This window comes from Acinonyx jubatus, chromosome B1, assembly GCF_027475565.1.
Source record: "Acinonyx jubatus isolate Ajub_Pintada_27869175 chromosome B1, VMU_Ajub_asm_v1.0, whole genome shotgun sequence".
Taxonomy (NCBI): domain Eukaryota; kingdom Metazoa; phylum Chordata; class Mammalia; order Carnivora; family Felidae; genus Acinonyx; species Acinonyx jubatus.
The window spans coordinates 158,837,650-158,852,703 of NC_069382.1; the positions used below are offsets into that span (position 1 = coordinate 158,837,650).

The 15,054-nt window shown below is 51.9% G+C and overlaps 1 protein-coding gene and 2 long non-coding RNA genes across 3 annotated transcripts; 1 reads left to right on the top strand and 2 right to left on the bottom strand.

The window, feature by feature from the left end:
• Positions 1–1,299: 1,299 nt before the first annotated feature.
• On the bottom strand, positions 1,300–3,760 carry GSX2 (GS homeobox 2). Its single transcript, XM_027056906.2, has 2 exons — positions 3,004–3,760; positions 1,300–2,329 (listed from the first exon to the last, which is right to left on the bottom strand). Exons 1-2 carry the CDS (start codon positions 3,572–3,574, stop codon positions 1,989–1,991), a joined length of 912 nt encoding a protein of 303 aa, XP_026912707.2. The 5' UTR covers positions 3,575–3,760; the 3' UTR covers positions 1,300–1,988.
• LOC113598688 (uncharacterized) lies at positions 2,920–14,235 on the top strand. The gene is made up of 3 exons (XR_003419356.2): positions 2,920–3,066; positions 9,899–10,064; positions 13,120–14,235. It is a non-coding gene; the product is annotated as an uncharacterized LOC113598688 (long non-coding RNA).
• Positions 8,290–13,480, bottom strand: LOC113598690 (uncharacterized). Its single transcript, XR_003419359.2, has 3 exons — positions 13,134–13,480; positions 9,931–10,090; positions 8,290–8,656 (listed from the first exon to the last, which is right to left on the bottom strand). It is a non-coding gene; the product is annotated as an uncharacterized LOC113598690 (long non-coding RNA).
• Positions 14,236–15,054: the final 819 nt, after the last annotated feature.

Consider the following 15,054-nt stretch of genomic DNA (forward strand, 5'->3'; position numbering starts at 1 on the left):
AGCCTCCCAAGCCCGGGCAGGAGAGAGCTGGATGCCTGTGACCGCTGCGCAGGACCAGGCCCACGTCTCTGCACAAAGCCTCGGCCGCACCCTATTCAGTCCGACTCTGCGCGATCCCTCCTCCCTCCCTCCTGCCCCAGCCGGTACCCGAATGGGAACTGACCACGGCGGGCCTCGGAAGTTGGGAGGGGGGCTTTCCTTCTCCTGAGCCTCCCGTGAGTGTGTGTGTGTGTGTGTGTGTGTGTGTGTGAGAGAGAGAGAGGGGGGGGGCACGTGGGGGGGGGGAGAAAGAAAGAAAGACCATGATCACATCCTCCCTCCTTTCCCCCTTTTCCCAAACTAGCTTCCAGACCTCGTTTTAGAGCCCCATCCCACCTGGTGAGGTGTCAGTTCCTACATACCTAAAGTAAATCAGACCTAAAGAAATGTGTGTTGTAAACAGTTCCTATGGCTTGAACCTCTTGGGTGGCTTCTTTCCAGAAAATAATTATATAATAATAACGCTAATGGATGTTAGTGGGCTCAGCTTGCAGGGAATGAGATCTAGTTTCCACATTTCCAGCTTCACTTCTCTCCCTTGGATGACAGGTCCTGGCTGCACTGAGCAGAGTGCCAGGTGGCCCTGCTAAAGGCAGAGCTAGAGTAAATCTCCAGGACCAGGTTTGCAGAAATTAACTCCGCAAGACTATGAGGAAGAGAGGGACTATAAGGGAACAGGTTTAGGCTAAAGTTAGGGAGACCAAAAAAACCCTGCAAGAGTCCAAAGCACCTCTGAGCTATTTTGGAAAAGTGAGAATATAAACCTTTGGGAAGAATAATTCCCTGTGCCTGTCTGTTTGTTTCCTTGGCACCGTGGAAACCAGCTAATTTCTTAGCTACTGGAACAGCCAGGAAGTAAGGTTTCTAGTCACTTGCAGCATCATTTGTAAGTTTCCTTGTGTGTGCTTCCACCCTGATGATGGATTGCTGCTCTTCCTAAAACTATTCTGACTATTCAAATTCCTTCACATGACTTGGGTTTTAGTACTGAGAGAGATGGAGGGGGAAAGGCAGGGAGAGGGGAACTGCCACAGAAAGAATCTTTCCCTGTTAAATAAATCAAAAGGTTTGTCTGTCATTAATTGTCAGTGTCACTTTAAACGGAGTGACCTGTCCTAGCCACTGTGAATGGCTTAGCTGTTTTGAGGATGGGGAGTTACTACTTGGTAGGTGAAAATCATGCCTGATGGTGTACCACATACTCCCTCAACCAAAGACCTACATTACCAGGTTTTGGTCAACACTTTCCTCTAAATTCTCAGACACGTTTTCTGCCCCGTCCATGTTTTTTTTCAAGATACAGGTGAGAGGAAGATGGGGAAAGATGGTGAGAGCAAGCACCACAAGTTTAAAACCTTGATTTTGTTTCATTTATTTAAATAAATATAAATATAAATTTTATATAAAACTATTCACATACAAAGGGACTTCCAGCAACTTGAATTCCAATCTCTCCCCAGGCAAATTTTCAGAAAGCGAGACCTACAGTATTTTATTTTCTAAGTTATTTGAAGTTCATACGCTTTCACTAAAACAACAACAACAACAAAAGAAAATAATCAAGAAACCCGGTGTTCTTCTTAGGTCCTGTAAGACTGTAGGGAAGGGGAAAGGACATGAGCTTTCAAAAAGCCCCACACAGTGTTAAACTTGAATCAACCCTGTTTCTCCCCCCGCCCCCCCCCCCGTTATATGACAAGACTGAGTTGAATCTAGATTATTTACATTAAAAAAAAAAACGATCTATAACTTCGAGTGGATCTTCAAACATATAGGTCAAGGAGGAGATGCGAAGGGTCAGGCCAGACTACTCCGCTCGGCCAGTACTCAGCTCCCTCCTTCTCCAAATGGGACCACGTAGTGGCTGAGGATCTGGCGCCCTACGTGCCAGGCGCGTTGGTGGCGTGGGGGCTGCCAGGAGCGTGTGGTGCGGCGGAAGCATCCCTCCCTCACAAGGGAGAAATCTCCTTGTCATCATTGGCCGAGGCCGGCGACAGGGAGTCCTCATCCTCCGAGCGCGGGTAGTGCGCCTGGCTGCCGACACACTTGCAGCCCGCGTGACTGTTCCTCTGTGTGCCCTTCCCTTCCTTCTTATGCTTCACCCGGCGGTTCTGAAACCAGATTTTCACCTGTTTCTCCGACAGGTTCAGGTAGGTCGCGATTTCGATCCTCCGGAGTCGAGACAGGTACATGTTGGAGGAGAATTCCCGCTCCAACTCCAGGAGCTGCGTGCTGGTGAACGCTGTCCTCATCCTCTTGCCATTGGGTACCTGGCTGGCGTCCGAGCCTCCTGCAGACCGGCCAAGAGAGGGCAGAGAGGTCATTCTCGGATGACGTGTTCCCACCCCACGCGCCATCCCTTGGAAGGGACGCCTCTCAAGGACCCTTCCGCGGAGCTCAACCAAACACCTGTATCCATCCCTCACCCCTTCCCATTCCACGGCACTTCGTTACTCAGCACGGAAGGACAGAGACGCCCAAAGCAAGTGAAGGAAGGCCTATGCTGTGCGAGATGTAAAGTCAGAGGCTTAAAGGGCTTGCGCTGTCCGGTCGTCTCCCTTCAAGCCCAGCAGAGAGGCAAGCAGGCTTAGCCCAGAGCATCGAAACGCTTCAGCTAGCCTCGACGACGGACTGCCACACCGAAGTTCCAACATACCCACCCCCAACCCTCACGCAGTTAGCCTTCGCTTTCTCAGCCCTCGAGTGCGAGGTCCCAAAGGCCCCGATACTGTGCAAGACTCGCACACCAGGTAGCGGGCGTGAAAGCACCAGGCTGCTTGGAGAGGTTCGAAGCTAACTTCCACTTTCGTGGAACTTCTGGGGACGTCTCCACAGTTACACGAAAAGCCCCTCCTCCCACCCCACCCCGCCCCCCAGGCTGCCATTTCCTCCCCTGGAGGCGGAAAGTTTGCTCCCGGGAGCCGCGAAGGCGCGGCGCGCAGGTGCCCAGAGACCCCACCCTACCCATGGTGAGGCAGTGGAATCTCCGCGGGTCCCCTACGTTGTAGGTGGTGGCGGCGCAGACAGGTGCGTGGTGCTGAGGGTGCCCCAAGGCCGCCGCGGCCGCCGCGGCCGCGGCTGCGGCAGCGGCGGCCGAGCCTGGCTGCTGGGGCTGATGGTGGTGATGGTGGTGCTGCGGCGGGTGGTGATGATGGTGCGCGTGGCTGACGCGCGGGCAGAACTGAGCGTCCCCAGGACCCGAAGAGAACTGACTCTTGAGCAGGGGCAGGGTCCCGGCGCCCCCCGGCGCTCCCCCACCACTCCCGGCCCCTGCGCCCCCCGCCCCGGCGCCCCCGCCGCCGGAGCCCGCCGGCCCACGAGAGGAGTGCAGGTGCGAAGTGACGCAGAGTGGGCAAACGCAGAACGCGCCACTCTTGCGGGACGGGCAGCCGGGCCCCGACACAGACATCACCAGCGGGGATGGCATGCCCAGCGGGATGAAGAAATCTGGCCCGGGGTGCGGCTCAGGCAGCGAGGGCGCGGGCCGCGAGGAGTCCTTGATGATGAGCGAGTCGACATAGAAGGAGCGCGACATGTCGGGAGGGGTGGGTGGCTGGAGGGCCCGGTGGCCGGCGCTGGCGCCCCCTCCCCTCTCCTGTTCTGAGCTCTGCCCCGGGTGCGGCGCGGACGCAGGCGGTCAAGCCCTTGGGGACGCGGAGGTGTTCGGCGTCTGGGCTGCGAACAAAGGGGTCCCTGGAGAGGGCTGGTCCTCACGTCCCCCGCCCGGCGCCCCGGCTCCGGGATTTTATAGCCCCCACCCCGGCACGTGATGCTGCAGAGTACCGCTCGGCTCAGGCTCCTCAGCAGCTCCCCACCCTCGGGATAGGCTGCCCGAGTCACAACAGAAGCGGCGAGGAGGGGCGGGCGCGCTGCAGGGAAGAACTCGAGGGAGGGGGAGGGGGGGGACTTTGCAAAGTGTAGGTTTTGTGAATTTCGCGGGGACGCCGGCCTCCTCCCCCTCTTTCTCCACGCTTTCTCGAGAAATCAGAGCTGCATCCCCCATTCTACCCCTTTCCCTGGCCTGGGCCCCAGCCCAACTCTTCCCCACGCCCGGCCGAAAAGCGCCCCAGGTGGGGACCTTGAGGCCTTTGTAATAGGGATGCCCAATGCTCCCTGCCCTTCTGTACCAGCCGAGGCTGAGGCGCGGTAAAGCGTGAGGCCTGCAGTTTGGAGCACGACCGTGTGGGCGGCGGACTGGCAGTAGCCCAGCCCGGGATCGCGGTTTGCACCACGGACACAGGCGCGCGCGCGCACACTCACACACACACACACACACACACACACACACACACAGTCCCCCAGCATTTGGACTTGGCCACAGTCATTCGGGTGGTTAGTTCGTGACGGATCCGGGGCGTACCAGTGAGGCCTCCCAGCTAAGAAGCTGCCGAGCTTTTCATTCGAATGCTTGAGAAGCTCCAAGATGCCTTTGCACTTGGGGCTTCCCTGGGGCCGCTGGGATCAGCGACACTTCCTCGCGCTCCTTTGTAATCGGCAGCATGCCCTGTGGCGGAGAGAGGCGTTGAAGCGTCACTCTCCTTTCTCCAAGCCGATGCCTTTCCCGGGACACCCCTGCAAACTCCATCCCTAAGATTTTGGAGAGGACCCAAACCCTAGCCCTCCTGGAGACTGGGCAGGGCTTGGGGAAGGCCTTTGCTCTGGGTCCCGCCACTTCCTGCCCCTTTACATTTCACAGCCTGACCTTGGGCGGCTGGCAGCCTAACCAGCAAGCACTCTCCACCCTGCACCCCTTTAAAAGCTGAGAGAGGTTGAAGGGATTTGACCTACGGGAGGAATCCTGCCTCAGGATGGGAGAAGTGGCTTGGTAAAGGAAATCTGGGGGGCACCGTCTTCAGTGGAAGATGTGTATTAGGGGCTGTGTGACAGAAGGTGGCTGTCAAGCTAGGGGCTGTTGATCTTTGGGGAAGGTGAGGTCTTCCCCTCCCCCCCACCCCCGCTGGAGAAAATCTGGTCGGGGCAGGGAGCAAGCAATAGAGTCTGATCCTTTTTCCCAAACAGCAGACTTCAGACCTGAGTTCACACTGGTGTTAAGAAACTTGGGGACGGGACTCCCTCCACCTGTGAGAACCAAGTGCCCAAATCCCAGGGGAGCAACAGCTTCTCCGCTGGAGGCATGGCCACCTCTCTGCCCTCTGTCTCTTCTCTCCCCTTTTTCATCTCTGGGACAGTTTCTCTTGCCTGCCGGAGAAGTGTAATTGCGTTGTATGGACGCCCCGCTCTGGGGAGCCCAGGATTTATGGATGGCAATTAAAGTTTTATGAATTGCAGCTGAGGCTGGTTATTGAGCTATTTGAATGTGATTAGAATTCAATTAGAAAGCGGTTAGTGGACGGTGGGTCTCCAGAGTGTAAACAGACAGCTATTCCAGAAATGTGCTAATCCAACATCTTGTGACAACAATTAAGGAGTCTCAGGGCTTAACTCAGGGCAGCTCAGCTGTAACTACTTTTGTACCACAAGGTTTGACGATGCAGCCATCACAGACGTTCAGCCTCAACCCAGCCTGCCTGCCCACCCGCCCTCGCTCCAGTTGGGAGGACGCAGCTAGTCCCGAAATCATTCCAACCCTGAGAACCCTGGAAGCTCAACCACTAAGAGATGTTTGATGGCTGGGTGTTTTTTAAAGGCCTAAATTGTCCAAATAGGTGACATGATTTTCCCATTCACTTTGCAAGTGTGTGGATGTATATTTGTATGTGCACATCTATGTATACATACACTTTTAAAAATTTATCTAATACATACCTATATGTATGTATTTATTCACTTTGTGAGTGCTCAAAGAAAAGTAATAACTTTTCCCTCTCCTTTTTCGTCTTCTGGGTTAGGTAGTAGGTTATCTGAGGTTTGTTTTGGGCTTACCGTTTGGGTCACTGTGTTCCCGGTGATTCTGGGTATGCTCACTCTAGAATCCCCATGTTGATGTGCTGGAATGTGTGCTTATAGAAGGCCCAATTTTACTTTAGAGAATCCTAATTATGAAGCTCGAACAACTAATTTAACTTCTGTATAAATATGGAAACATCCAGTTGGAGTGCTAAGGAATTTTGCAAAAAGTGAGAGGCTGGGGGGGGAGTGGGGGTCACTTAGGGCTGTAAGGGGTACAGTAGCTTGGGGCCAGACTGGGGCTGAAAGCAGACCATGTCAGAGAAACCTGCTTGTAAGAGGACCTGGTGAAATTGCTTGAGCCTTCGTGATGAACACAGGGCGATGTTTGGCAGTGCTGGGTCACTGTATTGTCCACCTGAAACTAACATAACATTGTATGTTAACTAAGTGCAATTAAAAACATTTTTAAAGTAAATTGCTCAGAAAAATAAATACATTGCTCAAGCCCACCAAAAGCAAGTCTTTTGGGGTCATGTTCCACATTGGAGGTTCTCAGGTTCTTCTCATTAATTCTCTTTGGCTCTCTCAGTTTCCCTCTTTCTCGTTAGCCCTATCTTCAGAAGTTGGCCCCACTGTGCCTTGCCACCCCCACTCCCAAAGGAAGCCTATTCTCCATGGCCCTGAGCAGCTACCAGCCAGACCCTTCCCCAGGATAGCAGAACCTCGAACCTGCTCAAAGCAGAAGGGGACCCCTGGGCAGCCCGTCAGTGTGCCCCCACCGTGCCCCCGCTGCCACGCAATTTTATTTCTCAGTGATTCTGTCCGATAAAATTTCATCGTCCATTAAGTAATCCCTGAAATGAGAGCTCTTATGAGCCTATAATGAGCTCTAATTGCCACGACTCGGGGAGCCACGTGGAAGGATTTATTCGGTATTAAGCAGTCGGGTACAGAGTACAGGCTGTTACCTAAGCCATTACTTTCATAATTCAAGGAGAAAATTAGTTCTTTTAAGGGGAGGGGGGATCCTTTGATTTCCTCTCTTTTGCTGGGATGACAGAGGATGGCTTTGTCTTCCTTGAGTGCAAGACAATGTCACAGATATGAAGGTAACAAAACTGTCCCCTCCTCTCCCCCTAACACACACCAGTCAGGGTACCCCACCCCTACCCTCAAGTGAGAAAAAAAATCAAAGCAGTTTAGAGGTGCCGTCTTCTTGCCCCTGGATCCTCCAACTTGAGCCTGGAGGAGCAGTTTCCTCCTAGCTCAACCTTGAGATTTCAATTCTTGGTTGTAGCTTTCGAGAAGTGTTCCAGTACTTCCCCCATCCAGGGTCACACCTGACCTGGACCTCACATTCCCCTCTTGCTTCCCACTCTTTCTATTTCCTTTCATGGGCAAAGTCAGGAAAAGCAAAGAATGTGGACTTAGCCGTTGCTTATTCCACAGGCCCTAGAGTTCTGACCTACTGATGTGCTTAGCTGTTTTTCCATCCGTAACTCCCACATTGTCTTTCCCTCTGCACCCCCTCCAAAGTACCCCCCTCCCCATCCCCAGTCCTCCTTTTTCCTCTCAGTTTTAGCATTTGCCTACACGGTTCTTCTGCCCCAAACGGAGGCCGAGAGCAGGGCGGGACAGCCCAGGAGTCGGCGGGGCCGGCCTCGGATTTATTTGCTCCTCTTACATTGATTTCATATTAGTTTCCAAAGCGATGAATGATCTCAAAGCTGGGTTTTGTTAGCCGAACACAAACAGGAGACAGGACTTACTTGCCCCCAGCTCCCTTTAATGAGGTCATTATCAAAGCGTGAACAAGTCTATGAATGTTTTATTGAAAGCGCATCGTTAACTTGTATCCATCCTTTTCTCCGAGTGGCATTGTGATATTGCTGTCTGTGGCACATCTTACCCGATATAGCCCGAGATTTCCCCATTCTCTGTAACCAGGCAACCCTTTCTGAATACCCAAAAATTGAAAAGAACCGCTTAGTCTTCAAGAAAGTCCTCAATAATAGTGGAAAAGAACAAAGATCCAGGAGACAACAAAATGCCACAGGGGTGACTTTTCATGAGCAATTATCTCTCATTAATCAGAAGAACAGCTGCAATATTAATTTTCTCTCTTTCTTCCTCTCTTTTCACAGTCCCCAACATTTGAATAATCATAAATTTTGATTTTATGAAGGAGTCACATTTTCAGGGGTTGGAGGAAAGCAGCTACCTAGGTGAAGACAAGCAGAAAAACGCTCTCATTTTTTGTTTGTTTGTTGGGGTAAAGCTGCCGACAAAGCAAACTGAAAAAAATAAAAATAAAAACAAGAGGGATATACTAGAGAAAATGGCCCTGCCCCCCCCCCCTTTCTTCTAGATGGCGGCCTAGAATCAGGACTGTTTTCCCGCGCCGCCCCCTGACAACTCCCGCTCCCTCCCTTCTTCCCCCTGCCCAGACCCAGTCCCCAGGGCTGCTCTGAACTGGGCGGAGGGAAGCGTCCCCGGCGTCTGGCGTGGGAGTTTCAGCCGGGTTTCTGCCCGTTTAACTTGCAAACGTGAAGCCAAGCGTTGTCGATCTGACCAAAGAGACACTCTTTGGGCGTAACTCGCATTGTGGCCATCAAAAGCCCGCCAGCCTTGGATGAACTGAGACGTGCATTCAGCAGAAATGGGGCGCTCGCTCTCCTTTCAGGGGCCGGAGAGGCGATTGTTCACAGACGTGTAGCTGGGGTGGAAAACGAGGGTCCCCAGATAAGGCTGTAACCTACAAACCGGACTGGGGGGTGGGGGAGTTCAAAGAATCTCATTAAAGCCGAGGCTGCAATTAGCAAATACACACTCAGAGAATCTAAGCCTCTCTTGAAAAGCCTGGAGTCGGGATGAAAGCAGGGCACTTAGGAGTCAGCCCCCACATTCCTACGCTGGCAGCGTGAAGAGGGGCCGGTGCCCGGCTCTGCCTTCAGCTGCGCGACTAGTGTTATTTCTAACGCAGCGCCGGGCCAGCGCGTTGCGCGGAGAGGGCAGGCTGCGGGCCGCGTGTTCACCCACCGCCAAAAAGTGGTCTTGCTTCTGCCTAGTGCGCATTCAGAGCGAAGGGGCCATTGAGAAACCTCAGTTCGCCTTTGTGCTCGCCACAGGCGCGAGAGTTCAATTCGGCCCCCGGAGAAGGGGGTGGGAAGAGGCTTGTGGGAAAAGAGTGAGGAGTCTGGCTCAGAATTTCGGGAGCGGCCCGGGCTCCGTACCCTCTGAACAGAGTTTTGGTGATACCGAGGGCCTACCACACAGCCCCTCTGCTCCCCGCCTCACCTTAATTGACATTCACCCCCCCCCCCCAAATCCTTAAGCCTAACAGGACATCCCTCCCCCACCCTTAAAAGCTCTCCTCTGTCATCAGAATAAAATTTATTGAGCGCCTACTCGGTGCCCAGCGTGTGCTAGGCCCTGCGGGGAGCACGCCTGAAAAGGCGAGGACTGGATCCAATAGAATATTGTTTCATTTCGGTAACAATGGCCTGAGGTAGGGAACAATTATCCGGATAATTGAAGCAAATGCTCCACCTCCCTCCCTCCCTCTCCGGTTCCCTGCGCTGGCCTTTTTTTTTTTTTTTTTTTTTTTTTTAACACTACCTTTTTCAGAGTTGGTGGTTTTGTTTGGTTGGGGAGGAGGTTGCTGGGAGCCTAAGGGGAAGGCGGAATTATTCACACGCGTCCACTCGTTCGAGTTCCCCACATCCCTTGGCCCAAAATTTGCTGAAAGCACTGGCCTGAAATAGCTGCTTAGTAATGGAATCCAAGACAGTTTTTTTGTTGTTGTTGTTGTGTTTTTTTAATGCTACCCAAAAGAGAGTGAACCTTTATCATTTTTAGTGATCTGGCCTTTCTGGTCATCTACAAAAATCACCTGGACAGCATTATGAAAGTATAATGTATAAATGCCTAAGAGATTTGGTTTAATGGTGCGGGACCCAAACTTAAGAATGAAACAAACAAAAACCGGCTTTGTGTGTTTCTGATGCAGGTGAGGGTTGAGAAATCAGGGAGAAATCCTACCCTGCTTATCCTGGAGCCTGAAGAGAATGACTTAACCTGAGCCTCCTTCAGCAGTTGGTGGTTGGAAAGCGTGTATGGAGTGCCTCCTCTCTGCTGGGCTCTGGGCGTAAGGGGAATTCCGTTGCACAAGGCAGGTAAGTCCCTTGGGAGTTTCTAGTACCTTAAAATGAATGAACAAATGAATTCAGAGGCCGTGAATTGCAAAAGGTAGCATGAATATCAAAGAAAAGCCCAGTTGGCTCTATGAGTGGATAAAACTGAAGTCTGAAGTGACTCATGAGGAATGTGTTCGATGGTCGCGGAAGGGTGCACAGAGAAGCAGGGAAGAGTTTCTCTTGCTCAGTTAATTGCAAGAACTAAAAGGAAGCCAGGGAGATTGGTGGAAAAATCTGTTTCTGTGCCTGGTAGATAGGAAAAATGCCCCCACCTTCCAGTCCTTGGGAGGAATTAAGGACTGCTTAGCGCTGGGCCTGGTACCTGGTGTCTTGGGCATCTCTAGTTTTTATTATTATCCTGGACCTGCAGGTCTGTGTGCCCTAGACCTGGGGAATGACCCATCAGAGCCCCAGGCTTCACAGGGAGGAAGCAGGAAGCTAGAGCAGCCCAATCATCTCTCCACGAGGGCCTGCCTTTTCCAAGCTGAGCTTCTATTTCCAAGTCTCCTAGCTTGGTGCTCCCACCCTGAAGACGCCCAAGTTGGAGTTTCTCTAGCCTTTGATTTCTGGACATACCTGTCTCCTTCAGCAGCCCCCCAAACCTGGACCTACCAGGGGAACTTCCCCACACCCTACTCTTTACCCCTATCAAAGACCTCGGGTCCTGAAAGACCCTACTTGGGACTCAGCTTTAAATTTCAAGGGTCCTTTGGCCTGGAGAAACTTTGCAGCTTTGCTGGTCTGTGTTGCACAGGAAGCAGGTGCCATCGCAGTAGGCCAGTCTTCATAACCACCATTTTCTGAGCTCCCTGTGTGCTTGGCCCTGAATGAGGAACCTTGCCTGCATGACCTTATTTGATCTGTTGGATAAAACACCAATATTATGGCTGTTTCTTGTTTAAGAATCCTGAATCTTAATGAAGTCCAAAGACTTACAAGGTCACACAACTAAAGGTGGCAGAGCCAGGATTCAGACGCTGTTTATCTAATGCAGGGGATCTGGAGTTTTAGGCACTGCTATCGCCTAATAATACCTGGCATTTATTGAGGGCCTGTTATATGCCAGGGTATGAGTAAGAGTTTTAATGTATCATTTATTTTTCACAATGACCCAGCAAGGTAGTTACTTTTATCATTTACTCATTTGGTTATTGTTCACTTCTTGGCTAGTGTGGGTTTTCTGTAAAAGATCACAAAGAGGGCGCCTTGGTGGCTCAGTCGGTTAAGCATCCGACTCGGTTTCAGCTCCAGGTCATGATCTCACGGTTTGTGGGTTCAGGCCCTGCCATCAGGTTCCAATCTGACAGCTTGGAGACTGCTTGGGAGCCTCTCTCTTCCTCTCTCTCTGCCCCTCCCCCATTAGCTCTGTCTCTCTCTCTCTCTTTCAAAAATAAACACACACACACAAAAAGATCACAAAAGCCATTCTAATGTGGCCCATACAATAGGGCACAAACTGGCATTGGGATGAAGGTATTGAATGTGATTGTTTTTATTCACCTGCACCCTGAACGTAGTAAGTGCTGAAAGACATTGAAGTGGGTGAAAACAACAGCTTATTCTTTTACTCCAAAAGCCTTCATTATAATCAATACATATGTCCACTGGTTGGTTGGGTATCTGTCCCTCCCCAACTGACTACAAGCTGCACCTGGGCAAGAGACTGGGTCTGTTTTGTTTATTCACCGAGCATGCCAAACACCCAGCCTAGAGCTGGCATAGATTAGGAGTGAGATACCTATTTGTTGAATGATTCCTCATCCTACATTAAAGGAGACTAAGGCTCAGAGAGGCTATCCAAATTGTCCAAGGCCCCAAGCTTCCAAGTGGCAGTTGGAGGATTCAAACCGAGGTCTTCCTCTTTTCACCCTAGCCCACAGCGTCCTGCGCTGTGTCCCCTGGGCCACAGGGACTGAGCGCGGGAACCGGGCTGCGCGGCTGCGGGATGGGGGGGGGCGGGTGGTGAGGACAGTTTGAAGTCGGTCCTCACTCAACCCCCAAACCCCACGCGTGGGTGAAGCCCGGGGAGGCCGAGGCTCTAAGAGGCTCGAGAGGCCGCTCCCTGGATGGGGGTAAATCGGCTCTGAGACCCTGCGAGGCGCTGCGCCGTGTCCGCTGCTCCGGGCGCTTTCGCTGCTAGAGCTCCAGACCCGCACCCTACCCCCTTCCTGGCGTCAGTCTCTCCTTCTCCCTAACTTCTCATTGGAAAACGAAGCGACTCTAAGGGATCGTATTGAACCTACAGCCCGACGACATCGCGACCAGTAACCGCCCCCAAACTCCAAACACACCGCATCCCCCACGCTGGGCCCTTCGTCCCCTCCGCGACAGGTGCGCATGCGCGCGCGCGTGCAAGGAGGGAGAATTTGCCGTGAGTCCGTGTGCGCAAGCGCGCGTGAAGTGTGCGTGAGAGTTGAGAACGGGGGCGTACGTGACCGTGTGACAGCGGGTGACGGGGTGTGTGTGACGAGGTGAAGAGTGCGAGTGTTAGTAGCATGCGCGCGTGTGATGTGTATACAACTGAGGAGGGTGGGTGTGTGAGAGCTTGAGTGGAGGTTGTAAGCAGGACTGTGTGATACAGGAGTGTGTGAATACACGACGGGGCGGATGAGGCCGGGTGTGTGAGGGCGGGTGGGTGTGAACAGCGTGTGTGTGAACGTGAGCGTGTGCTCCGGTCAGTCTGTGCGTAGGAGGATGTGTAAAAACGTGCGCGCGCGCCGGGGTGCGTGTAAAGAGTATGAGCAGGGGTGCGGCAGAGCGCGCGCCTGTGGAGTTTGCCCGTGAGCGTGTGCGTGCGTGGGACGCGTGCGTGGGGCGTGGCTCCCGGGGTCCGACCTCCGCCGCTCGCCCCCACCCACCCAGTGGGCGGTCGTCGCAGCCAGCCGCCCCTCTGGCTGAGCGAGGTCGCCGAGAGGGGTAGGGAAGGGAGGAGGGGACACCAGGGGCCCCTCATGGTAGAAACCTGCAGGAGCGCAAATAAGTGGGAGGAGCTCTGGAGGCATCACCAGGCGTGCCCTTTTTCACCTGTCCTCAGGTTTCCTCACTCACCCTCTGGATCGTCTTTCTATTTACCCAACGAATATTGATGGAGTGCCTGCAGTATATACCGGGCTCTGCGCTGGGAAAACCCGAAGAACCGGACAGCTTAGGTGCCACTCATCATGGAGCGTCCGCGGGACTTTCTGTTCGTGCGTAACTGCTTTGCAGAACGCTGGTGGTACGAACACACACTTTGGTCTCTACCCTCAAGCAGAGGGCGGGTAATGGAGGGCTTAGAAGACAGTATAATGACAATGAGACAGTATATTGAAAACGATGCATTCCATCTCCATCCAAGCCTCAATCCTCCCACTGTGCTCTTGAGCTTGGGCTTGAGGTGAGGCGGTCCTAGATGTGCATCCTGTTCCTTTGACAATGGAAATTATGATGGCACTCTTCTTACGGGGTTGAGTTGTCATGACAACCCTTGGCACAATGCCTGGCACAGGGTTAGCACTCAGTATATACAAGCTATAATGATGCTGATGATGTTCCGCTGGCCTGATGGAATGTTGTGGACAAGGGGAGATGTGCTGTAGGCTACACAGTTTGAGAGATTTTCTATGGGCTTAAATTAATTTGTGTATATTTATATTCTTCTGTTGCGTCAGGTTGTGAATATCAGATGCTTGGTCTTTATTCTTCTCTACTAACTTCCTAACTTCCTGGACCAATGTACTGCCGTTGTTAAGGGAAAATGAAAAAGTATTGGCAGAAGACAGCAAGAACCCACAGGAGCCCGGTGTCCTTTCAGGCAGCCTTAGAAGCATTTTTGTCCACCCATGTGCCATTAAAGCGAAAGGGAATATTTTCACAGTGACACACAATGCTTGCTGTAATTTAACCTCGTGAGCAAAACTTCCAATTAAGTATGACAGTAGGAAATAGGTGTCCTGATTAGCCATGTACCTCCCTGGAACGAGGTATTGTATAAACAGTTGCAGGACATGTTGTTAAAAAAATTTTTTTTACATTTATTTATTTTTGAGAGACAGAGAGAGACAGTGTGAACAGGGGAGGGGCAGAGAGAGAGGGAGACACAGAATCTGAAGCAGGTTCCAGGCTCTGAGCTGTCAGCACAGAGCCCATGCGGGGCTTGAACCCATGAACCGTGAGATCATGACCTGAGCCGAGTCGGACACTTAACCGACTGAGGCACCTAGGCACCCCTGTTGCTGTTGTTTTAAATGTCTTACTAAGATTCTTTCTTGGTGGGGGGAGGGCGGTGTTCAGACTAGGATCACAAAATAATTTTGTTTTAAGCCAAAAAGAAAACCCCAAAAAGAATATTTTTAACAATTGAATTTACTTATGGAGACTTTTCAAGAAAAAAATATATTTAAAAAAAAATGTTGAAAAGTGTGAGAATTGGTTGTAGCATGTAGGTTCTCAAATTTAGCCACTGAAAAGGAATTTTACCATTATCCAGCTGGCCTATCCATCTCGTGTTACAGTACGAGAAACTGAGGTGCAGAGAGATGAAGTGGTAAAAGTGGTCAGTCCCTTCCAGCAGTCACCAAGTAGGACTATCTCAGTTTTGTTCCTCTGTCCACACTATCCACACTTACACATTTCTCCTCCTGGTTGCCTGAGCAACCAGGAGGAGAAAAGGGAGAGGACTTCCCGTTCCCTTCTGTATCAACACATCTCGATCGCTGGCCGCTCTGTCTTCTGGTGTCTCAGACCCAAACCCTTGGAAGCTTCCTCAAATCCTCTTTCTCTCTGTACATTTAATTTGTCAGGAAGTCCTGATGGCTTGACCTTTAAACACATCCAGAAACTGCCCGCTTTCAGCGTCCCCACCACTATCACACTGGTCCAAATCACACTCTGTGGTCTCCCGCAGAGTCTTCTGACTGGGCTCCTTCCTCCCATACTTGCCTCTACAATCTGTTCTCAATTCAGCAGCCAGAAGAAGCCTCTGAAAACA